The sequence below is a fragment of the Nomascus leucogenys genome, chromosome 2, assembly GCF_006542625.1.
Source record: "Nomascus leucogenys isolate Asia chromosome 2, Asia_NLE_v1, whole genome shotgun sequence".
NCBI lineage: Eukaryota > Metazoa > Chordata > Mammalia > Primates > Hylobatidae > Nomascus > Nomascus leucogenys.
The window spans coordinates 27,250,891-27,276,986 of record NC_044382.1 but is presented as its reverse complement, the minus strand read 5'-3'; the positions used below and the strand labels follow the sequence as shown (position 1 = coordinate 27,276,986).

The window sequence follows — 26,096 nt, the reverse complement described above, 5'->3', positions numbered from 1 at the left end:
GGACATTTCCACAATGTTAATTATTCTGGTCCATGTGCATGGGATATCTTTTCATTTATTTGTGTCTTCTTCAATTTATTTAATCATTGTTTTATAGTTTTCAGTGTACACCCTATTCATGTCCTGGGTTAAATTGATTATTGAGTATTTTTTAATGCTATCACAAATAAAATCATTCTCTTTATTTCTTTTTTAGGTAGGTAATTATTTGTGTATAAAAATATTATTGATTTTATAATTTTTTTTGAGATGGAGTCTCACTCTGTCACCCAGGCTGAAGTGGTGCCATCTCAGCTCACTGCAACCTCTGCCTCCCAGGTTCAAACAATTCTCCTGCCTCACCCTCTCAAATAGCTTGGACTACAGGCATGCACCACCATGCTGGGCTAACTTTTGTATTTTTAGTAGAGACAGGGTTTCACCATGTTGGCCAGGCTAGTCTTGAACTCCTGACCTCAGGTGACCCACTGCCCTGGCCTCCCAAAGTGCTGGGATCACAGGCATGAGCCACTGTGCCCAGTCATGTATGTTGATTTTTATGTCCTGAAAATTTACTAAATTCATTAATTATAACAATATTTTTTTTTTTTTTTTTTTTTTTTTTTTTTTTTGAGACAGAGTCTCGCTCTCTCGCCCAGGCTGGAGTGCAGTGGCGCAATCTCGGCTCACTGCAAGCTCCGCCTCCCGGGTTCACGCCATTCTCCTGCCTCAGCCTCCCGAGTAACTGGGACTACAGGCGCCCGCCACCACGCCCGGCTAATTTTTTGTATTTTTAGTAGAGACGGGGTTTCACCGTGGTCTCGATCTCCTGACCTCGAGGCCCGCCTCGGCCTCCCAAAGTGCTGGGATTACAAGCGTGAGCCACCGCGCCTGGCCATAACAATATTTTTTTAATCTTTGGGGTTTTCTACATATAGGATCATGTCATCTGCAGATAAAGATAATTTTACTTCTTTCTTTCTGATTTGGATGCCTTTCTTTCTTTTGCTTTTTTGGCTGATTGCTTTTGCTAGTACTTCCAGTACTGTGTTGAATAGAAGTGGCGAGGGTGGGTATCCTTGACTGCTACTGGATCTTGGTGGAAAAGCTTTCAGTTTTTCCACATTAATTAAAATGTTAACTGTGTGTTTTTCATAAACGACCTTATTATGTTGAGGAATGTTCTTTCTATACCTAAACTATTGAGAGTTATTTTTATCAAGAAGATATGTTGGGTTGGGGGTTAGGGAAGGAAAGGATGTTGGACTTTGTCAAATGCTTTTTCCAGGTCAATTGAGATAACCATGTGTTTTTCATTTTTCATCCTGTTAATATGATGTATTATATTGCTTGATTAGTGTATGTTAAACCAGCCTTGCATGCCAGGGATAAATCCCACTTGGTCATGATATATAATTTTTTTGATTGTTGTTGAATTCTGTTTGCAAATATTTTATTGAGGATTTTTGTATCAATGTGCGTTAGTGAAACAGCCTGTAATTTTCTTTTCTTGTGGTGTCTTTCTCTGGCTTAGGTATCAAGGTGATGCTGGCCTCATAAAATGTGTTTGGAAGTATTCCCTCTAGCTCCATTTTTTGGAACAGTTTAGTAACAAACCTTCTACTTTGAATGTTTGGTAGAAGTCAGCTGTGAAGCCATCTGGTCTTTTTGGGAAGTTTAAACAGAAAACCAGAAAGTCAAATAGTCCCTGTCTCATCTTCAATCTCTTTATTTGTTATTAGTCTATTCAGGCTTTCCATTTCTTCCTGATTTCAATCTTGGTAGGTTGTATTTTTCTAGGGATTTCTCCATTTCATCTGGGTTATCCAATTTGTTGGCAAATAATTGTTCACAATAGCCCCATATGATTCTTTTTATTTCTGAAGCATCTGTTGTAGTGTCTTCACGTTCATTTTTTTATTTTATTAGTCTTCTTTTTTTTTCTTAGACTAGCTAAGGGTACGTCAATTTTATTTTTTCCAAAAAATCAACTCTAGTTTTATTGATTTTGTCTGGTTTTTTTTCTGTTGTTTATTTGATTTACTTCTGTCCTGCTCTTTCTTTTCTTCTTTTAACTTTGGGTTTTGTGAGCTCTTCTTTTTCCAGTTCCTGAGGTATAATGTTAAACTATTTAATTGGTCTCTTCTTTTTAATGTAGGCATTTATTGCTATAAACTTCTCTCTTAGAACTACTTTTTACTGCATTCCATAAGCTTTGGTATGTTATGTTTCCATTGTCAATTGTCTGAAAATATTTTTAAAATTTCCCGTTTGATTTCATCTTTGACCCATTGGTTGTTTTGAAGCATGGGACTGGGTACGGTGGCTCACGCCTATAATCCCAGCACTTTGGGAGGCTGAGGTGGGCAGATCACCTGAGGTCTGAGACCAGCCTGACCAACATGGTGAACCTCGTCTCTACTAAAAATACAAAATTAGTCGGGCGTGGTGGCACATGCCTGTAATCCCAGCTACTTGGGAGGCTAAGACAGGAGAATCTCTTGAATCCAGGAGGCAGAGGTTGCAGTGAGCCAAGATTGCACGACTGCACTCCAGATGGGGCAATAAGAGTGCAACTTTGTCTCAAAGAAAAAAAAAAAAGCGTGTTGTTTAATTTCCACATATTTGTGAATTTTCCAAGATTCCTCCTGTCATTGATTTCTAGCTTCATATTATTATGGTCTGAAAGAATATTAATATGATTTCAATCTTCTTAAATTTAAGGCTTGTTTTTTGGACTAGCATATGGTCTATTCTAGAGAATGTTTCAAGTGTGTTCGAGAAAAAATGTGTATTCTGTTTCTGTTGAATGGAAAGTTCTGTATATATCTGTTAGGTTCATTTGGTTTAAAGTGCAATTCAAGTTCATTATTTCCTTATTTTCTCTCTAGTTGTTCTATCCATTGTTGAAAGTGGGATATTGACCCTCCTACTATTGCGTTGCTATCTATTTCTCCCTTCATGGCCATTAATACTAGTTGTATGTATTTAGGTGCTCCAATTTTGCAGGCATATATATTTACAGTTGTGTCTTCTTGATGAATTGACCCCTTTATCATTAAACAATGATCTTCTCTGTCTCTTGTGACAGTTTTTGGCTTGAAGCCTATTTGTTACATAATTGTTAAAGGAAAAATCTGTAACAAGGAGGTGAAAGGAGAAGCCTAGATAATACAATACTGAAATGTTGCCATCCATTTAAAAATGTTACTTTAAAAATTTAAATGTATTAAAAGATAATGTTGACCTACCCCACAGTTCCATTTCCAGTAGCAACCACAGATGATAGTTTGTGTATGCTTCTGAAAAATTGACTAGAAGTTTTTAAAATATGCATATTTCTTATTATAAAAGCAACACGAACTCATCGAGATGTGTAAAACAAAATACAGCCAGTGTAAAAATTAGCAATATTTCACAAACTCACAACTCAAGGGACAGTGCTCTTCTACTGGACTCTGCCCCATGCCCAAGATCAATGCCCCGTTCAGTTCCTATAGCAGTCCCCAGCGCCCAGAAACATAGTCCTCCCAGCAGTGGCAGTAATAGGTCGCCAGGTGGTGCTGTGGAGCAGAGCTCCGGAGCTCAATGAGAAAAAAGGCGCGGCAGCTCAAGGGAGCACGTGACCTCGGCTTCTGGCGTGGGCGGTGGGATCACGTGACGAGGCCCGGAAGCGGCTGCCGGGCAGCAAAGGAGGATGGCGAGGGGCTGATACTGAAGCCGGGAAGGGTGGGCTGTGCTGAAGCCAGAGCCGGAGCCTGAGCTGGGGCCAGGACCTGAGCAGTGAGTTTCTCCACTGACGAGTTCCGGCTGGCGGCCCTCGCCGCCTTGGGCAGGACCCACCTTGCCTTCCTCCCGGCGTGGCAGATGCTCCAGGTCAGGCACTGGACCCGCCCGGGCTGTGGGTCCGCGACTCCTCGGCGTCCCCGGGCCGCAGCTGCGGTACGACGCTGGCACCCCTCTGTGAATTGGGCGAAGCGTGGAGATCCCTTGTCCCTCGCACTATCTCCCTTGACCTCGTGGGGTTGGGATCTCACCGTCCTATTTGACTGACAGGTGGGGGAAACTGGGGTAGATGGTGAAGATAACCCAAAGAACCATCTAGGGCGTCTTTCACGCTTCGCACAGGGCTCCAGCTGTTTCCAGCAAATGTCTTGCCCGCTGCGGGAGCGCTGCTTGAGACAGGCTAATAATGGGTCTTTGGGTCAGAACTGCAAGGACGCTGGGAAGTCGTCTGGTGCAGCTCCCTCCTAGGAGAGTTGGAGAAGCTGAGCCCTTACTCCAGGAAGGGGTAAGGGCTTGCCTAAGGTCATCCAGTGAGTTAATCAGAGACCCGCGACTAGAATGCAAATGTTCCTAAGCTTCAGCAGCTGTTTGCTTTTCACCACACTGCCTCCTGCGGGAAACTTGACATGTGAAAAGGCACTCCTTTCTGTCCGCTTCTCTTTTAGTCCTCTCTCTTTTTAGCTGTCTGCATTTTCCACCGCTGGGGTTGGATTGGCTCTGGGTGTGGTTCCGTGTTTGTTCATTATTTTTCTGCAAACTCATCCTTCTGTAGGTTTGGTTTCTAACCGTCCTGCATTCTATGTAAGTCACACCAAAATATGAAATACGAATCGGAATGTGCTCCTGGGAAGATAGGTGGCTGAGCCGAGGTTGTGGAGAGCCCTGGCATTAACTTGAAGAATGTGAAGACCTTTGCTTTATTTTTTCTGTAACTTGTCAGATTTGGGATTGCTTATTTGGATGGACGTTTTGCAGTTATTTGAATTTTGCTGAAGATAGCATCATGGTGCAATGGACAGAACAGAGATTGGGGAATCAGGACATTTTGTCCTAGCTCTGCCGCTTACCTGGCAGCCTTAAGTGACTCGTGTTTGGGTTTCTCACTCTAGACAGTGATGGAATTGAATTCTTAAGGGCCCCTTCTGCTGTGATCTGGATGTTGTGCATCTTTCTAGTTTTGTTTTTTTTTGTTGTTTGTTTTTTAATAGAGATGAGGTCTCACTATGCTGCCCAGGATGATCTCAAACTCCTGGGCTCAAGTGATCCTCCCACCTTGGCCTCCCAAAGTATTGGGATTACAGGGGTGTGAGCCAGTGCCCCTGACCAGGGTCTGTTTGTTTTTTTATTCAGAGAGATTTTACCCCCTGTGTACACTGAGTATCAGCCTTGCAACAAGACTTAATCTAATTGTCTAGGAAGCAGTTTCCTCTGCTTATTCCTCTGTTGCCATAAAATCCTCCTCCTCTGTCTTCCTATCTCTGTGTTATGGCTAAGCTAAATACTAACAGCTGAAAATGATTTTTAACTGTCTGTTGTTATTTTAAACATGATCAGGGCCCTCTTCTGACTCTTGTCTAGAGCCTCGTTTACAGTAATTAACTTACTTGTACATTTAGAACATGTTTTCTTTAAAGATGTTCTTGAAGTCAAGTGGAAAGGGACAAACTTTGTGTTTGTCTGGGGATGGAGGCTACGTGCAGCAGAGGCTGTGCTGATAACAGCATTAAGCCTCTCCCTTTGTTTTCTGATTGTATCATTTATATTCGCCTGCTCTGGAGTCCTTGTTTTTTTTTTTTTCTTTTTTTCTATTAATTTTTTTCTTTTTTTGCACACAAAACAATAAACATTTTCTAAAAATACATACAAACAAAAGGATGCATGTCAAACATAGTCCTTGTTTTCCCTTTAAGGCGTGTAGCTGTTTATTCAGCCTCCTCTTGTGGCAATTCGAAGTGCTCAAGAGTTGTCTCTGTTCCAAAGGCGGTGTAAGAAAAAAGGGATTCCATTTATTTTGTAATATTCTGGAGACTACAACTGGGACCAATAGATGAAAGTGCCGTAAGGGAAGGGTGTTTGGTAAGTGTTAAAAACTTTCAAAGAATTAGTGGTCTTCTGTATTAGAACACTGAGCACGGAGCTCCCTGTCACTGGAGGTAATCGTCTCTGGGCAATTACTTCGGGGATGTTGTAGATGAAATTAGGTTGTTGGGTAGAGGGTTGGACTAGACAGTTTTAAGTTTTCTTTCAACTCAAGAGTCTGTGACATTCTAGGGCTGGACTTACTAGCATGTAGAGTGGATGGAGCAGATGACCACTTACTAGCAAGTGGGATGGATGGAACAGATGTCCACTTACTAGCATGTGGGATGGAGGGAGCTGATGTCCACTTACTAGCACGTAGAGTGGATGGAGCAGATGTCCACTTACTAGCATGTGGGATGGATGGAGCAGATGTCCACTTACTAGCATGTGGGATGGACGAGCAGATGTCCACTTACTGGCATGTAGAGTGGATGGAGTAGATGTCCACTTACTAGCATGTAGAGTGGATGGAGCAGATGTCCACTTACTGGCATGCAGAGTGGACGGAGCAGATGTCCACTTACTAGTATGTGGGATGAATGGAGCTGATGTCCACTTACTAGCATGTGGGATGGATAGAGTAGATGTCCACTTACTGGCATGTAGAGTGGATGGAGCTGATGTCCAGTTTTGTGATTACTTTGTTTCTATTTATAACCTTGTCTCAGGTAACTATTCTCATGTTAAGTACTCCTGCTTTTTCTTTCTTTTTATCACCACCACCTCCCCTCCAGTGAGTATCTCAGTTCTTTAAATGCTTGATATCTCTTCAAAGGTCAGAAGAGTGAATAGTCTTCTGTTTCTGCTTTTCCTGGCCTGGTGCTGATAACCCCTTCCAAAGTGCATGACTGATTAACATTACTCACACCTAGGCCAGCTTTTCTCTTTTTCCCATAGAGGAACTCACATGGAATCTGTTTATTTCCATCCAGGACTTCTCTTGTTTCCCATAGAAGAAGCTCTCACTGAGTCTGTTTACTTCCACCAGGGCTTGGAAGAATCCTGTACCTCTCTCCTTTGGCCAGGCCTTACTGTGATGAGCACATAAAGGTAGCCTCTACTTAATGGGCATGGGGGCCAATGGATGGGGCGTTGTAAATAGGCTGAAATAGGAACCACACAATGCTGCATTTGGGGTTGTCTCTTCTTTTATCCCCCAAAACATTTCTCTTGGAAGCCTTGACACCCAGGGCCAGTTCTTTTTGTACTTATTATTATTATTTATTTTATTTTATTATTATTATTTTTTTGGAGATGAGGTCTCACTATTTTGTCCAGGCTGGTCTTGAACTCCTGAGCTCAAGCAGTCCTCCCACCTTGGCCTCCCAAAGTGCTGGGATTACAAGCGTGAGCCACCGCGCCCGGCCAATCCAGAGTTTTAAATGGAGCCCATACTGCAGACTTTGTTTAGTGAACTTTCTCACTTCCTGTCCTTGAACTTCTCTGTAGTAATAATCACAATTGCTATCATTAATGAGGGTTTATTATGTTGCAGACAACATATCTAACATTTATTTATTTTTTCCTCCTATCTTCATAACAATATTGTGATGTAGATGTTATTAATGACATCTTTCAGATGAGGAGACTGCGGCAAAGGGAGATGAATTAACTTGCTCAGAGTCACACTACCGGACTACAAACTCAGGTGCTTTTTATTATGCAGAATACCCCTGCAGACCTAATCCTGCCCCAGGCTCTGAGGCCAGCTTTGTCCTCAGGGAGATTTTAAGGAGGGTATATAATTTAAGGTGTGGTAGAAAAAACACTGGACTGGGATGCTGGTTTGCTAGATTCTCATCTCAAATCTTTGATTACCTGGGGCCTGGATGAGTCAGCCTTTGTGTGTGGACCCTGGTTTTCTGACCCCTAAGAAGGAACCTGGAGCTTGATCTTCTCTAAAGCTATATACCTGGTGCTAACATTTAGTGATCTTCATGGTTGTGAGTAAAAGTGTGCATGTTTGCCTGTTCAGCAGCTGCTTTGTGCAGAACCTGCTGAGGTCAGCAGCTGCCCTGTACCTGTTTTAGCGTCAGACTCCTACAGGAAAAAGTCTCAATTTATGGAATGTTCTGCTCTGGTAAGTTGGCTGGAATTCTATCCAATGCTGTTTTAAAAACAAATTATATAGAAGTCAAACCATTTTACTTCCCTCCCTGTAGACCACACATAGCAACACAGTCTGTGTCCTTGTTCATGTTTTTAGAATTCCATTGACAGACAGGAGAAAATACATCTGGGGAATTTGCTGCTGCTCTGAGTTCCAAAGTCCAAACCAGTGTAATTGTTTCAGAATAATGGATGACACTTTTAGCTTGCAAACAAGTGGCACCAATGGATGAATTCTGGTAGGAGGTGAGGCCTAGGGTGTACCTATCATAATAAGATCATATATTTTTTGTAGTGCTTTCTATAAATATACCCATAATCAAGATTACCTAGGAAGCTAGTTAAAAATAAAATGCCTGGTGCCTGTAATCCCATCACTTTGAGAGGCTGAGACGGGTGGATCCCTTGACGTGAAGAGTTTGAGACCAGCCTGGCCAACATGGAGAAACTCCATCTCTACTAAAAACACAAAAAATTATCTGGGCATGGTGGTAAGCACCTGTAATCCCAGCTACTCGGGAGGCTGAGGCAGGAGAATCGCTTGAACCCAGGAGGCAGAGGTTGCAGTGAGCCGAGATCACACCATTGCACTCCAGCCTGGACAACAGAGGGAGACACCATCTCAAAAAAAAAAAAAAAAAAAGACAAAAAGACAAAAACAACAACAAGAAACATAGGCTGGGCATGGTGACTCATGCCTGTAATCCCAGCACTTTGGGAGGCCAAGGTGGGTGGACCACCTGAGGTCAGGAGCTTGACACCAGCCTGGCCAACATGATGCAACCCCATCTCTACTAAAAATACAAAAAAATTAGTCAGGTGTGGTGGCACACGCCCGTAATCCCAGCTACTCGGGAGGCTAAGGCAGGAGAATTGCTTGAACCTGGGAGGCAGAGTTTGCAGCGAGCTGAGATTGCACCACTGCACTCCAGCCTGGGCAACAAGAGTGAAACTCCGTCTCAAATAAATAAATAAAAATAAAATAAAATAAAATGCTAAGGTGGAATCAGGTTGGGCCCAGAAATCTATTTGTTTTTTTTTTTCATTGAAGTATGTTTCATTTAACCCAATACATCCCAGATATTATCATTGCAATATATAATCCGTATAAAGATTATTAATTCATGGGATATTTCACAATTTTTTTGGTACCAGTTCATTGAAATCTAGTGTGTGCACATTTCAGTTTTACCCAAGTGTATTTCAAGTGTAAGATAGCTATTTATGGCTAGTGGTTACTGTACTAGATGGTACAACTTTAGAATATGTTACCATCTATTGATCTTAATCTTCCTTTATTTTGAACAAACCCAGTCACTAAAAAGTTGAAATTGGAATCCTGAAACTTTAGAAGTGAAAGTGTACTTAGAAATCATCTAATGCAGTCTTCTCAATTCTGTATCAAAATAAGAAAACAACTCTGGGACTAGAATGACAGCCAGGTTACGTTCTCCTGAGTCCTGAATCCCATGCTGTTAAAATGGGAACATTAGCATTTGAATTTATTAGAAAAATTTCTGGCCTTGCCTTAAAAAAAAAATGGCTATAGAATTCCCCTTAAAATTGCCCACTTCTGGAAAATTTAACACATACAAATTTTTATTTTTAAAAACAGAATAAATTTTATTCTGTTTTTAAAAATAAAAATTCAATTTGCACATACATTTTCCATATTGCATCCGTTGCACAAAGTGATTCCACCTGCTCATTTTTAGTGCCAAGCTAAAAATGGCATATTTTGTAGATTGAAGAGCAATGCTTGTCTATTTATACAGCTAAAACAATAGTTACATAAGGAAAAAGAAGGAAATGTTTTAAGGTTTGTACACTTAAATTTTTTTTTTTTTTTTTTTTTTTTGGCCATCAAACTTGCAGACTTTTCTTACTCAGTTGCTCACTCTTCTGAGTTTAAATATCTAATGGAGATTTTGGCTTTGTGTTCTGTTCACTGTCCTCAATAATCTGAAGGACAAGCTTCCCTTCAACTCTCACATAGTACAACCCTCATTTGGACAGTTAACAGGTACTATTAAAATCTCCCATAAGGCGGGAACTGGCAATTGCAGCAATAGACTTGGCTATCAGATTTCATCAAAGGGAGCCCAAGGGCAGCGTGGCCATGGATGCCAGCACTCAAGGGGGCAGACAGCAGACTCAAGAGCCATAGAAAGAACTCCAGGGAGTGGCTCTTCCCACTGTCTGATGCTTGAATCCTTACATAACTGCTCTGAGAAAGGGCTTTTGCTTTGGATTTTTTCAGGGATAAGGGAACAGGCTTTCTCTCAGAGTGATCTGTTCTATTTGGAACAGATTTGTCTTTGACAGAAAGTTCTTCCTTATGCCTAGCAAAAAATCAGCCCTCTTGACTCTCCACTTACTGATCCTAGCTCTGCCTGACCTTTGAGGCCCCAAATAACAAGTCTAATCCATGTGACAGCTTTTAAAGACAGTTTTTGTACCCCTCAAGTTGCTAGGTGGAACCTTGTCAGTGCTTTCAACCATTCCTCATTTAGTTGGTTTCCTACCCCTCTTGATCCTAGTTCTGACCCCTGGATATACCACAGTTTGTCATTATCCCCTTTATAGCATGTTGCCTGGAAGAGAACACATTATCTGGCAATTCTGAGTTGTGTAACATGTACCCACCCATGTGTAACATCTAGCATGCAGAGTGGATGGAGCAGATGTCCACTTACTAGCATGTGGGATGGATGGAGCTGATGTCTACCCATGATTCTCTCATGTCCTAATGCAACCTAGAATTGTGTTGTTTTATTTGGCATCTTGGATTGTATTATTGCCTTCTGTTGAGCTTATCATCAACCAGAACTCCCAAGCAGAATTTTTTTTTCTGTTTTCAGTATGCATGCAGTTGCTTAGCCACATCTTCCATATCCCACAGGCTTCTCGGACCTTAGATCTATAGATTTCAGCTTCTTGTTGAGAAGTTTTCTTAGCAATATTCTGCTGTGGGTAACTTCGGTTTTTATACACAACATAAAGAAGCCTCTTTACAGTGTTTGAGATAAATTGAACATCTGTACCAAGTAGACAACAGAGTGGTTTCTTGGTTGCTAGGGAAGGATTGGGCAATTAATGAGTCCCTGTATTCCATCCTTTCACCTTCAGTAATATATAGGTGTCAACCTAAAGGAAGAAGCTGAGACACGAAATGCAATTTTTAACAGTGTACTTGAACTGTTTACTTGAACAAAGTGAGGACAGCTGCCCGGGACACACTTCCAAGTTGCCTCGGGGAGTGCTTCCTTCGGCCTTTGTTACCACAGGTTCTTAAAGGCAAAAGCGAACAAGGAGAGGACTGATACAAAGTGATTTGACAGGAATTCTCATCAGTTTACAGAAATAGCATGGATTAGTGATGCGCTGTACATTGTTGGACTATAGGGTATGAGTTATGATGTCCAGTGTTAGCATTTTATGACTTAGTGGTGTCAGTTAGTCTAGAACCCACATAGCAAGTGGCTTCAAGAGGTAATTATTTAACTCAAGGGGGGAGTGACACGTGACTGCTGTCACATTTTAGTGCCTCTCTGGACCCGTAATTTAAAGGGATTCCTCAGATAAAAGGTTTCTTTTCTTTCTCACAAGATTCACTTGGAAGGTTCTGTCTTCAGATGTTTTTGGTATGTTGGAAGGGACTAGAAATTAGCAGCTTTTTCTTTTTTTCGGTATGGTGCCCAGGCTGGTCTTGAACTCCTGGGCCCAAGTGATCCTCCCACCTCGGCCTCTCCAAATGCTGGGATTACAGGTGTGAGACACTGCACTCAGCTGCTGTTTGCATAAATAATTATGTTCATTGATGCCTAGAATATTAGTGCTAGAGGGAGCTGAGAGATAGTTTATGCCCCATGCTTTTTGCACATTTGAAAATGGTTCAGAGGTACTAAGCAAAGTGTTGACAGAGGCAGGCTTGGCTCCTGGGCCTCCTGACATACCTATAAACTGATTTACAAGCTTATGCCTGTATAGCAAGAGGTTTCAATGCTGGTATTAAGATACTTCAGAGATTTTTTTTTTTTCTCCCGGCCCTCTAGTGAGTTTAATTGCCCCAGAGCTGGCTGGTGTCCTTGAATTCCTCTAGCTCATGAGTAAATGAAGCTCTCATAGATTTTTAGCCAAGTGGCTCTGGCAGTGAAGCTAGGCAGGATCCTCTCTGGGATTTCCAGGTCCTTTGCTGGCATTTTGCCAGGTACTTCCCTTGTGAGACAGTTTGGAGGTCCTTCTTGCATTGCAGTTGGTGAGAGAAAATGCGATCTCCGGCCGCATTTTCTTGAAACCTCCGCTTCCCGGTTTCAAGCGATTCTCCTGCCTCAGCCTCCCGAGTAGCTGGGATTACAGGCATGCACCACCACGCCCGGCTAATTTTGTGTTTTTAGTAGAGACGGGGTTTCTCCATGTTAGTCAGGCTGGTCTCGAACTCCAGACATCAGGTGATCCGCCCGCCTCGGCCTCCCAAAGTGCTGGGGTTACAGGCATGAGCCACCGCGCCTGGCCCAGAGAGGATTTCTTGAGTGAAACGTGTTCTCTATTGAAGGCAGAGGAAAAAGAGTATACAATGAGAAATACCCAGATTTCCATCCCCCCAAGAGCTTGTGCATATATATATATATATACAATTGAACTATTGTACAAGGTCCAAGACATTAGCTCAGAGAAAGGAGTAGACAATCCTGACCTAAGGAATGGGGAATGTGGAATTCCAGGAAGCACTTCTCTTTCATTTTCCCCCACTCCTCCCAAGCAGTGCCTCACTTCTGCCTTGTCTAGCTGTACTCTGGAAAATTAAGAAATTTATGAGTGTAGCACCAAGTATACCAGTGGGAAGGATGGGAGTCAGAAGTCAAGTGAACTCAGCCCGCCTCTGTGTACTTTGCACTTTTCCATTTCCCTTGGTACCAGACACTTTCATACTTAATCCATAGTGCAGCTGTCACAGTGAGCAACTCTGACAATGACAGCTTCTACCCTAGAGGCCACCCCAAACATGGAGCTAAAGGCTCCAGCTGCGGGAGGTCTTAATGCTGGCCCTGTCCCCCCAGCTGCCATGTCCACGCAGAGACTTCGGAATGAAGACTACCACGACTACAGCTCCACGGACGTGAGCCCCGAGGAGAGCCCATCGGAAGGCCTCAACAACCTCTCCTCCCCGGGCTCCTACCAGCGCTTTGGTCAAAGCAACAGCACAACGTGAGTAGCTCTTACCTTCTCCTCTCCTGGGTGGGATTCGTGTTCCTAAGTCTCCCTTGGACTTATTTTTCCTCCCCGGTTTCATCAGTCCTCCACTTTACAGAGGCAGGTCAGCAGTGAAGAGATTGGGCAAGTGACTGCTCTGAGATTTGCCTTCCTGGGCCGCCACTCTCTAGGCAGTTTCTTATTCTTTGTTCCTTTCAGCTGTGTTGGCCCCACAAGGCTGGTGCCAAGTGAGAGCTTGGACTTCAGAAAAGCTTCTACAGAGGACATTCTTTTAATTTAAAACTGTGTCTTCTGTGCTAGAACCCCAAATAATCTCCAAGCATAATCGGAAGCTTCCTTTGCAAAGTCTCCCCCCGACTTCTGCCCCATCACCAAATCAGTATTCATTTGACTGAAGAAGTGGGAAGAGAGAAGAATTAACTTCTGCACTTAAAAAATTCAGGGTTGGTAGGAAAGGAAGATAGACTTTGCATTCTCCAAAGAGGGCTTATGTCTTGTCTTCAGAAACTGGAACCCCAGACTCATTTGGGCTGAGTTTGACCCTCTTCAGGTCTCACTTTCCCCAAATGTAAGGAAAAATTGAGGACTCCACCGTGAAGCTATCCTGGCTGTGTGGGCTCACCACTTGAATTAGAAAATTCAGAGGAAGTTTTGCTACTCCATTGAGTTTCCCAGCTACTCCTGATCTCAGCAGACCTCTGACTTTTCTCTGTGTTCCAGCATCTCAGCTTTTGCAGACCTTCTGTTTATTCCTCAAGCTTAGCTATTACCTTTTCTGTGTTTCCTTGTGGACTGAGTGTGACTTACTGAGAGATCCTTCATGTTCTAGACTTATGCCATTCCTGATGACTGCCCACGCGGACCATGGAAGCTTCTCCTGGGGCTCATCTGGAGAAGCTCCCTCTGCCTGTACTGTCTGCTGGTACAGGGCATTTTCTCTTGTGAACTGGGGTGGAACTAGAAGATGTGGTCTGTCCACATTCCCGGCCCATCACCACCACTAACTGATTTCTATGCCTCAGGCTGGAAGTTCTCAACCAGTCCTCTAAGATTCTGTTTCTGTAGCTTATTTCTCAGGGGTATGCTTTTGTAGATTCCCCATTAGCCTGCAGTGGGAGTTAGCTGGTGGTAGATTGCTTAGAGCACAGCTGGCAGCAGTGTGGATCACCCTGCCCCTCTTTCCTCCAACCTTATCAGCATTGACAGCCCCCATGCAGAAGCATCTCCACACACAGCCAATGGCATGTGATGGCTTCCCTTCAGAGGTCATGCTCGTTATCGTAAGATACTTCTAATCTTCCCTCTCTGTAGTTTCCTTTGCAGTTTTTGCTCCTTTTTGATCTCAGATATCGACTTGTCTAAGCAATATTTAGCAGATGAGGTCTGGATTTTTATGTCTATAGAGACATCTCTGAAGCTGAAAACCTACCAACTAGCAACTGTAGGATAGTAGCTCATAGGTTTTGGACAAAATTATGTCCTTGTTTCTTGGAAATCGAACAAATCAGAAGATACCTTCCTCGGGCTTGTATTGTGACATTTTCCAGGGTATACTTTGTTCCGAGGTTCCCTTCCTGCCTTGATGTTGTGATACAGTGTAGGTGACCAGGAAAGCCCATCTGTAGTTGATGGCAGGTATTACAGTCCCATCATAGGTGGTACAAGATAAAGTAATTTGCTGGGGCTTAGAGGACTGGTTGAGTACTTCCAACCTGGGGCATAGGATCCACGCAAGGATTTATGTAGAAAACATGCCAGGTATGATTAAGGTAGAGGTTGATTTTGAGGACCTTCTTAACCTAAATTAATCTTTTAATATGTCGGAAGTGTTAGGGACAGGTTTTTGAGCTGGGTTCCTTTTATATTTCTGCTTTGCCCTACCCTTTTATCTAGTTTGCCAAGGAACAAAATACGTGGAAGTACTTCTGCACCTACTGCACATATGCATGCACACACCTGGCTCTTCTAGAAGTCAAGGGCTCAGCAAAAACCCCTAGTTAGGGGGTGCAAATAGGAATGCCAAACACTTCCATGAGTTTCATGAGTTATTTCCTTTTATTTTTTTGAGACAGGGTCTTGCTCTGTTGTCCAGGCTGGAGTGCAGTGGCACAATCATGGCTCACTGCAACCTCCATCTCCTGGGCTCAAGTGATCCTCCCACCTTAGTTTCCTAAGTAGCTGGGACTACAGGCATGCACCTGGCTACTTTTTTTTTTTTTTGTGGAGATAGGGTTTTGCTATGTTGCCCACTTAGTCTTAAACGCCTGGGCTCAAGTGATTCGCCTGCCTCGGCCTCCCAAAGTGCTTGGATTATAGGCGTGAGCACCATGCCCGACCTGTGAGTTATTTCTTAGTGTGTTCAGTGAGGTTATTTACTAACACTTGATGTTATCAAGCTATTGACTGCTTCGAAGACAGCCTCATTTTATGCTGTTGGGCAAATTTTTCTTCTTGTTGCCCCTCTGAGTTCCATTATATATATCAAGCCTCCGTGCTTCTTCCCCATGCAAACTGAAACCAGCAGACTGAAACTGGCTCTCTAAAGGTGAGCTGGAGTAGTCATTTTCAAAATGTGGTCTGCACACTTTGTGGGCTTCCCAAGACCATTTCAAGAAGTCTATGAGGCTAAAACTCTCTTCATAATAATACTAAGATGTTATCTGCTTTTTCACTTGTGGATATTTGCACTTATAATGTAGAAGCAATGGTGGGTAAAATTGCACTGTAGAATGAATCAAGGCAGTGGCACCAAATTACACTAGTAGTCATTGTATTTTTCACTGCCACACATGCACAAAGAAAAAAGCCCTTTGCACTTAAGAATGTCTTCGATGAAACAGTAGGATTACTAATATTTTAAAAATTGAGACCCTTCAGTATAGGTCTTTAATATTCTGTGTGGCAAAATGGGAAGTATGCATGAAGTACTTCTATGAGTACCAAAATATGTTACTTGTCTTAAGGCAAAGACCTCGAGTGATTATATGAGTTGTCAACCAAACTTGCTGCTTTTTTTTTTTTTCATAGAACTGGAAAGAACAACTAACAAACTGTAGGTCATTCAGACCCAAGTATTTGTAAGACATTTTCTTGAAAATGAAAGAAATCAGCCCATCACCTCAAGGAAAACAATAGATAATACATATCTGTTGCCCAGAATAAAATTCAAGCTTTCAAGCAAAATTAGGAAAAAAACCCAACTTGTATCCAGTGCCATGAGCTTGATAGCCCCTCTACTTGAAGACTTTTCTGATGAGATTAGTGGTGATATTAACAAATGTGACTTTTTGATATTATTAATATACAATGAAGATGTTAGCATTTGGAAGATCTGTATAAACTCAACCAAAGTATGATGTTAGGAATTCTGCATGGGTAAAAGATCCATTGAAAGAGCAAGATCACCAATGGATTTTTTTTTTTTTTTTTTTTTGAGACAGGCTTGCTCTGTTATTCAGGCTGGAGTGCAGTGGCACAATCTTGGCTCACTGCAACCTCTGCCTCCCGGGTTCAAGCAATTCTTCTGCCTCAGCCTCCCAAGTAGCTGGGATTACAGGTGCCTGCCACCACGCCCAGCTAATTTTTGTATTTTTAGTAGAGATGGGGTTTCACCATGTTGGCCAGGATGGTCTCAATCTCTTGACCTTGTGATCAAGACCTCCCAAAGTGCTGGGATTACAGGCATGAGCCACCGCACCTGGCTTGAGTTTTTTTTGTTTTTTTTTTTTTTTTTTTTTTTTAAATACTAAGTGTATCAGGGACTTCTGGCCTCTTATGGTATGGTGTGACTTTTATGCTGTTCACTTTGTCTCTTTCTGTTACTGGGTTTGGGGCTTCTGTGTTTTTTTTTTTTTTTTTTTTGAATTTCCTCTGTTCTCTTACCAGTGTTTGTCCGTCATTGTTTGGTTTGTCATCCTCTGTTGCAGTTTTGGAATCTGAGTCTTTTGTTTTTTTTGAGATGGAGTCTCCCTCTATTGCCTAGGCTGGAGTACAGTGGCGCGATCTTAACTCACTGCAACCTCTGCCTCCCGGGTCCAAGCGATTCTCCTACCTTAACCTCCTGAGAAGCTGAGATTACAGGTGCATGCCGCTATGCCTGGCTAATTTCTGTATTTTTAGTAGAGACGGGGTTTCGCCTTGTTGGCCAGGCTGGTCTCGAACTCCTGACCTCAGGTGATCCACTGCTTCGGCCTCCCAAAGTAGTGGGATTATAGGCATGAGCCACTGTGCCCGGCCAGGTCTGAGCCTTTATAGTGGTCAGTTCAGTGGTTAGAACCAGACCCAAATACACTTGGAAAGGATAGAGTGTCTGAAGACAGTTGGAGCACCCCTCTGGTCTAATCTCTGAGAGAAGGGATTCTCAGAAATGTCACAGAGAGTGGAGACTTACAGCACAGTGGATAAGAGGGGGAGCTCTGGAGTCAGACTGCCCAGATTTGAATCCTGCCCCAGCCCTTTACTAGGTATGTGACCTTGAGCAAACTGCTTCATCATCTATAAGATAAAATCTTACAGGGTTGTTGTGGAAATAAAATAAGATAATGCATATAAGCACTGAGATCCTAATAAAAGTTAACTGTCATGGTTATCATTTCCTTGGCTGTCTTCCACTTCAGATGGTTCCAGACCTTGATCCACCTGTTAAAAGGCAACATTGGCACAGGACTCCTGGGACTCCCTCTGGCGGTGAAAAATGCAGGCATCGTGGTAAGGGTCTCCATCAGTGGAGGGGAGTGGTGACAAATTTTAGGAGGTAGCTTTTTGTTGTTGTCAAAATGTACTTGCTTTAAAACATTTTAAATAGAGAAGCAATTTTTAAAAATCAGTTGGCAAAAAGCGGAATTCAGACATTCATTCACTTAAAAAGATATTTATTGAGAGTGTTCTGTGTGTTAGGCACTGTTCTAAGCTCTTAGAATACATCAGTGAATTAAATATTCCTGCCCTCATGGAGCTTACTTCATGGTGGAAAGGATGTACTGAGATGGCTCAAGCAGTTTCTGTCAATAATATGAACTAATGAGTTAGTTACAGATGTCTGCCCATTTTCTACACGGTCCCCCATGCCCTGTTCCTAAATGGCCAACTGCAAGAATCTTATGTCTTCTTTTTGTGATTTACCTCCAGTTGACTGCCTGCCCAAAGCCATTCCGGTTTCTTTTGGAGTCGAAGAGAGGCTCAGAGATGTGGGTTGCCCTTAGCTAAGTGCAGTCTTTTCTTGATCTGGCATTGCTGTAAAGATAACTTACCTGTCTCACCTCCCATCCCTTAGCCCAGCTCTTCCCATAGTCACAGGAGCCTTCTATTCTGCTGACATGCACCGTTCTCGGAACAGACTTATCTCATGTCCTTCTTCTCCACATGACTAAATCTCTCGAAAATGTGCTAAAGTTCAGTAGCGCCCATCTCACAGAGCTAATCTCCATGATCACATTTCTCTCTCTAATGCTGGGCCCAAAGTTTTGTTACTGAAAAGTGCCTTAGTAGCTTTTTAATCCTTTGCAAACTGAGTATCCATTGGGTTCACTCCTAATTCTACCTACTTTTCTGTCTCTCTTTTGCCTGCAATATCTGTCCCCAGATGGGTCCCATCAGCCTGCTGATCATAGGCATCGTGGCCGTGCACTGCATGGGTATCCTGGTGAAATGTGCTCACCACTTCTGCCGCAGGTGAGAGCCCTCTGAGCCACCTCTCAAGTGACACATTATCCTTTTGGGTTCTGTTATCAACCCTGAAAATGAGCACTGATGCAGACCACTCTCAATTCTTTACACTGGCTGGAGGTAGCGGCTTATGATTGCGGCTGTTTTCTTTTCCCTGGTTAGTTTTGTGTTCTTTTCTGGCTCATTATCATCTGTTAAATTTACTTATGCCCAGTGGATACTACGTTCTAATTTCATGGGCGTCGTAATGTTTACCCCATCGAAATGATTCTACCAGATGGTTGTTAATTATAATAAAAGTAACCACCCTGTCGACTGAATACTTCTGGTCTTTGGAAGCATGAGATACAGGACTCAGAGTGGTACCTCCAGGGTGAGAGATGGGAACCGGCCCAGGTCTCAGTGGCTCCATTTGTTCTGTCATTGTCATTGTCTAATCCACGTGCTCTGCCCTTCCTCTTCCCTCCTCCTCTTCCAGGCTGAATAAATCCTTTGTGGATTATGGTGATACTGTGATGTATGGACTAGAATCCAGCCCCTGTTCCTGGCTCCGGAACCACGCACACTGGGGAAGGTAACTGATTTCCTCCTTCCTTTCAACTGTGGCCTCCCGGTGTGAGGCCTTCAGATGGGGAGGTGCAACGTGGGAGACAGTGTAAAGCGTGGAAAGAGTGCTGTTTGGGTCAGTTGCCTAGGGCTGTGGCTCAGCTCCGCTGGTAGTAAGCTCTGTGACCTGGGGCTGGGTAACCCCTTTTTCCCTTGGGTTTCAGTTTTCTCATCAGGAAAGCATGGGGCCTGGCCTAAATGGTCTCTAGAGCCATTCCAGCTTTGGTGGTCTATGACCAGTGATTGTTTTTTGATTCACTCATTTGTTCAACAAATGTATTTAAGCACTATCTTATAAATGGAACCAAACAGTTCTAGGTAAGAAGGGAAGATTTCCTGAAGTAAATTATGTGGTTCCTACCCTCCAGAGGCTTGTAGTCTGTGTAAGGAAAAAGATAATGTGGGAAGAGAAGCCGGGGAACCAGATAAGAGACCAGTAGTGGGAGACACCTGTAAGAAGAAAGTGTCGTGAGCTAGGAGTACATCCTCAGTGCTCAGAGAGGGAGGAACTTTAAAGATTCCCTTGTTGGCTGTGCCAGGTGAGAAATGCACATGAGAGCTGGGAGAGAAGGCTTCAGGAGAAGGTGAGGTAAACTAGAGCAGGGTGTGGAGATGAGTTGGAGGTGGGAAGTATTTGCAAATTTCTCCTTATGGTAACTCTTAGATGTTTGGAGGGAAATATTATGTTTGTTTTCTATATTTAAATGTAGGAAATTGATACTATCAAGGGCTAAAAATTCTTTAAAAAAAAACGAACCACATTAAAACTATGTTCTCTAGAAAAGTTCCTTTTTGTGGTCATAGAGGAAACTTACTTTCATTCATAGTCACCTTTATCCTGTGATGCAGATTATATAGTTCTTTTGGCCAAATTATTTTCTGTAACTGGGAGAAGCTAGATTGCCAAGTGACCACCATGAGTTGGGTGGTTGTTAATTCTTCCTTTCATTCTTTCTTACAACTTCCTTTCTTCCTCCCTCCTTCCCTCCTTTCCTTCCTTCCTTTTAATAAAATGTGTGTTATTTTAATGTGTGCTCATAGTAAAAACTTTGTTTTGATCAAGATAGGAGATAAAGTAAAAAGCGAAAGAAAATTTTGTCAGTTGCATGGGTAGCCTTTTGGAATTCGTTGTATAAGTAGAAACATACGTGTGTTCTTAAAGTTTTTTGCACAGATTGACCATACTGTGTATACTGTTTGGAAACTTGCTTTTTCCCCTTAAACGTCTGAGACGTTTTTCTCTATCAGCACATAGAGATTTAACACATTCTTTTTAACTGCAATGTAATGTTCCATTTAAGAATGGTCTATAATTTAATCACTCTCCTTTTGATGATCCTTTAGGTTGTTACCAGCTACTATTGTTCAACCAGCAGTCTGTTTTTGGTACATCAGTTTCTGTTTCTGTGTCCTTAATGTGGGACTTGGTTGGTTCTTGTATCCAAGTTAGAGACAGTGAAGGGGACTACTTCCTGGTGTTTTATGTCAAGGGCTCCCTGTAACTTTAACAAAAAAAGTGTGAGATGGGATAGGTGGGCAGATGTGTAGAGAGGAGGCTAAGAGGCTGGGCAGTGGTCATGGTGTCTGTGTATGTTTCTGACCTCATGCATCATTCCAGACGAGAAGCCAGGAAGGGGATGTCGGAAACCACGCAGATAGCACCTCCCTCACCTTCTTCCCAAAGCCCCAGACCAGTGGCACCTAGCATGGTTTCTTCTCCTGCCAGGGCATGCTCATTCTTGTCACTGCCAGGAAGGGTCTGTGATGGCTTGGGGAAAAGCACTGTTAAAAAAAACACTTAATGGGTACAACGTACACTGTTTGGGTGATGGTTACACTAAACGCCCAGACGCTACCACTATGCACTATATCCATTTAACAAAACAGCACTTGTACTCCCTAAATCTATTGAAAAACAAAAGCGAAAAACACCTCCCCTTCTGGGAGCATTGCATTTGTATTGTAACAGTCTTTGTATTCCTTCCTTCCCCATCTCCAGACGTGTTGTGGACTTCTTCTTGATTGTCACCCAGCTGGGATTCTGCTGTGTTTATTTTGTGTTTCTGGCTGACAACTTTAAACAGGTAAGCACCTGGTTAAAAAAGAAAAAAAAAAAAAAAAAACGGAGAGAGAATGGCAAAAGATTATTGAAATTTTTGTTTAGGATTTTTTCCAAACCAGCTTTTGTCAACAAAAGAGTTACAGTTTTCATATTTTACATAGAACTACGTCTTCTATTTGATTCCCATGGAAAGAGCTCGGGCATAGAGAAACCACCACGTCTTTATCCATCCTCCTGTCCTAGGTACATATGATCAAACCTAGCTCAGACAATTGGGTTGCTGATGATAGTCGTGAAGATCTCTAAAGGTGGCTCACTGGCCACAGATTCTAAAAAGCCTTGTTCACACACCTGAGCCTTTCCTCAGGAACCTCTTCAGCAGAGGATCCACCGGCCTCTGTTGTTTGAGAGGTGTTTCCGTTTTCTTCCTTCCCCTCATTCTAGGTGATAGAAGCAGCCAATGGGACCACCAATAACTGCCACAACAATGAGACGGTGATTCTGACACCTACCATGGACTCACGACTCTACATGCTCTCCTTCCTGCCCTTCCTGGTGCTGCTGGTTTTCATCAGGAACCTCCGAGCTCTGTCCGTCTTCTCCCTGTTGGCCAACATCACCATGTTTGTCAGCTTGGTCATGATCTACCAGTTCATTGTTCAGGTACATGCCTAGGCCCTCCCCTATCATCTTGATTCAATATTTTAAAAAAGCCAGGCGTGGTGGCTCACACCTGTAATCCCAGCACTTTGGGAGGTCGGGGTGGGTCAGGAGTTTGAGACCAGCCTGGCCAACATGGAGAAACCTGTCTCTACTACTAAAAATACAAAAATTAGGTGTGGTGGTGTGGGCCTAATCTCAGCTACTTAGGAGGCTGAGGCAGGAGAATCGCTTGAACCTGGGAGGCGGAGGTTGCAGTGAGCTGAGATCATGCTACTGCACTCTGGCCTGGGCAACAGAGCAAGACTCTGTCTCAAAAAAAAAAAAAAAAGTATATATATATATATATTTACATATATATGTGTATATATTATTATATTTTACATATATATTTACATGTATATTTTACATATATATGTAATATATTAATATTATATGTAAGTAGAATGTAAATAGTTATATGTTACTACTGGTATATCTAGATTAGAGGTTCTGTTCTTGGGCCCTGTTGACATTTTGGGATGGATAATTCTTTGCTATGGGGCTGTCCTGTGCATTGTGGGGTGTTTAGCAGCATCTCTGGTCACTACTCATTAGGTACCGGTAGCAATCCCTCCATGAGTTACGACAACCAAAAATGTCTCCAGACATTGCCAAACCTTCCTGGGGGGCAAAATCGCCCCCCGACCCAGGGAGTACTGGTTTAGACTTTTTTCAATTAGATGGTTAATTCATGATCATTGTATACAATTGGAAAATAGAGGAACATATTAAGATTAAAATAAAAAATAATTTTTCTAACCTGTATTTAGATAAGTAATTCCTAATCAACTCCAGTTAATTTTTATTTGTCAAAATTATAAATTCACTTGTTCCCTGCCCTCACTTAGCCCATGCAGGCAAGTCTGTGAGGTGGCATGAGAGAGAACATCTGTATATAGATGGGTAGAAAATCAGGCGGAAAAAAATGTGCCCTTAAACACTGTGGCTGTTTGTGAAAATGACAGTGCATTTTCTAAGGCTTGAGAAAGAGAAAAAAAAGTAAAAGTGGGTAAATAAAAGCATAACTTAAAAAAAATACTTAAATTCAATTCTCCAAATAATTCACCAGTACGTATTCATTAAAATGCAGACAATACAAATACCTCTTGAATACCACGTCCCCACCCCGAGTCTCCTCTCAGGGACCCGCTGTATGTGATTGGTCTGTCTCATTCTAGATCCTGTGAATGGATTTACAGCCCATGTAAGTATATTGAGAAATACATTGAAATATATTTTGTTTTCGTTTTTGAAACATAGTTTTTTAAAGTTACATGTTCATCTACCTTGCTTTTTTCTGCCTTAAGAATGCCTTGGCGAGCCTGGCAGGTTAGTATTCCTGGCTCTACCTTGTTGTTGTTAGTTGCCACATTGTATCACAGCAAAGAGATTTGCTGCCACTTATTTAACCAGTCCCCACTCAGTGGCTATCAGGTCATGGATAATTTTTAGTATTATTTCAGTATTAAGACAGTGAGATGTTCTTATACATTCCTTTTTGTGGACTTGTATAAATACTTCTTTAAGATATTTGTCTAGATGTGTAATTGCTGAAGAGTGTGCACTTTTGATTTTTTTATGTTACCAAGTTGTTTTTTCCAAAAGCTATTTCCTAATTTCATAGAGACTCCCTTCCACAGTATTTAAGTGCCCATTTTTCCACCCTTACTAATACTGGATGTATTAATATTATTTATATTAGTATTCTTTATCTATATATATGGTATATTAGTATTTATATATAGTATAATTATATTAGTATTATTTTGGTCAATCTGACAGGTGAATATTATCTCATTTTCTTTTTTTTTTTTTTTTTATTATACTTTAGGTTTTAGGGTACATGTGCACAATGTGCAGGTTTGTTACATATGTATCCATGTGTCATGTTGATTTCCTGCACCCATTAACTCATCATTTAGCATTAGGTATATCTCCTAATGCTGTCCCTCCCCCCTCCCCCCACCCCACAACAGTCCCCGGAGTGTGATGTTCCCCTTCCTGTGTCCATGAGTTCTCATTGTTCAATTCCCACCTATGAGTGAGAACATGCAGTGTTTGATTTTTTGTCCTTGCGATAGTTTACTGAGAATGATGTTTTCCAGTTTCATCCATGTCCCTACAAAGGACACGAACTCATCATTTTTTATGGCTGCATAGTATTCCATGGTGTATATGTGCCACATTTTCTTAATCCAGTCTATCGTTGTTGGACATTTGGGTTGGTTCCAACTCTTTGCTATTGTGAATAGTGCTGCAATAAACATACGTGTGCATGTGTCTTTATAGCAGCATGATTTATAGTCCTTTGGGTATATACCCAGTAATGGGATGGCTGGGTCAAATGGTATTTCTAGTTCGAGATCCCTGAGGAATCGCCACACTGACTTCCACAATGGTTGAACTAGTTTACAGTCCCACCAACAGTGTAAAAGTGTTCCTATTTCTCCACATCCTCTCCAGCACCTGTTTTCCTGATTTTTTAATGATGGCCATTCTAACTGGTGTGAGATGGTATCTCACTGTGGTTTTGATTTGCATTTCTCTGATGGCCAGTGATGATGAGCATTTCTTCATGTGTTTTTTGGCTGCATATCTGTCTTCTTTTGAGAAGTGTCTGTTCATGTCCTTTGCCCACTTTTTGATGGGGTTGTTTGTTTTTTTCTTGTAAATTTGTTTGAGTTCATTGTAGATTCTGGATATTAGCCCTTTGTCAGATGAGTAGGTTGCAAAAATTTTCTCCCATTCTGTAGGTTGCCTGTTCACTCTGATGGTAGTTTCTTTTGCTGTGCAGAAGCTCTTTAGTTTAATTAGATCCCATTTGTCAATTTTGGCTTTTGTTGCCATTACTTTTGGTGTTTTAGACATGAAGTCCTTGCCCACGCCTATGTCCTGAATGGTATTGCCTAGGTTTTCTTGTAGGATTTTAATGGTTTTAGGTCTAACATTTAAGTCTTTAATCCATCTTGAATTAATTTTTGTATAAGGTGTAAGGAAGGGGTCCAGTTTCAGCTTTCTCCATATGGCTAGCCAGTTTTCCCAGCACCATTTATTAAATAGGGAATCCTTTCCCCATTTCTTGTTTTTGTCGGGTTTGTCAAAGATCAGATAGTTGCAGATATGCGGCATCATTTCTGAGGGCTCTGTTCTGTTCCATTGATCTATATCTCTGTTGTGGTACCAGTACCATGCTGTTTTGGTTACTGTAGCCTTGTAGTATAGTTTGAAGTCAGGTAGCGTGATGCCTCCAGCTTTGTTCTTTTGGCTTAGGATTGACTTGGCGATGCGGGCTCTTTTTTGGTTCCATATGAACTTTAAAGTAGTTTTTTCCAATTCTGTGAAGAAAGTCATTGGTAGCTTGATGGGGATGGCATTGAATCTATAAATTACTTTGGGCAGTATGGCCATTTTCACGATATTGATTCTTCCAACCCATGAGCATGGAATGTTCTTCCATTTGTTTGTATCCTCTTTTATTTCATTGAGCAGTGGTTTGTAGTTCTCCTTGAAGAGGTCCTTCACATCCCTTGTAAGATGGATTCCTAGGTATTTTATTCTCTTTGAAGCAATTGTGAATGGGAGTTCACTCATGATTTGGCTCTCTGTTTGTCTGTGATTGGTGTACAAGAATGCTTGTGATTTTTGTACATTGATTTTGTATCCTGAGACTTTGCTGAAGTTGCTAATCAGCTTAAGGAGATTTTGGGCTGAGACAGTGGGATTTTCTAGATATACAATCATGTCATCTGCAAACAGGGACAGTTTGACTTCCTCTTTTCCTAATTGAATACCTTTTATTTCCTTCTCCTGCCTGATTGCTCTGGCCAGAACTTCCAGCACTATGTTGAATAGGAGTGGTGAGAGAGGGCATCCCTGTCTTGTGCCAGTTTTC

At 42.1% G+C, this 26,096-nt stretch overlaps 1 protein-coding gene across 16 annotated transcripts in view; it reads left to right on the top strand.

Annotated features, from left to right (window-relative positions):
- The window catches only part of SLC36A1 (solute carrier family 36 member 1), a 210,965-nt gene that overhangs the window by 118,001 nt on the left and 66,868 nt on the right, over positions 1-26,096 (top strand). For 4 of the 16 annotated variants that reach the window (XM_030826353.1, XM_030826288.1, XM_030826364.1 and 1 more), the window contains exons 1-6: positions 12,459-13,164; positions 17,787-17,877; positions 18,752-18,840; positions 19,313-19,408; positions 21,440-21,524; positions 21,947-22,165. In XM_030826353.1, the coding sequence (XP_030682213.1) occupies positions 12,929-13,164; positions 17,787-17,877; positions 18,752-18,840; positions 19,313-19,408; positions 21,440-21,524; positions 21,947-22,165 (816 nt within the window). In that variant the 5' untranslated portion in view covers positions 12,459-12,928. The other 12 variants (XM_030826327.1, XM_030826321.1, XM_030826342.1 and 9 more) reach the window with 12 other exon arrangements.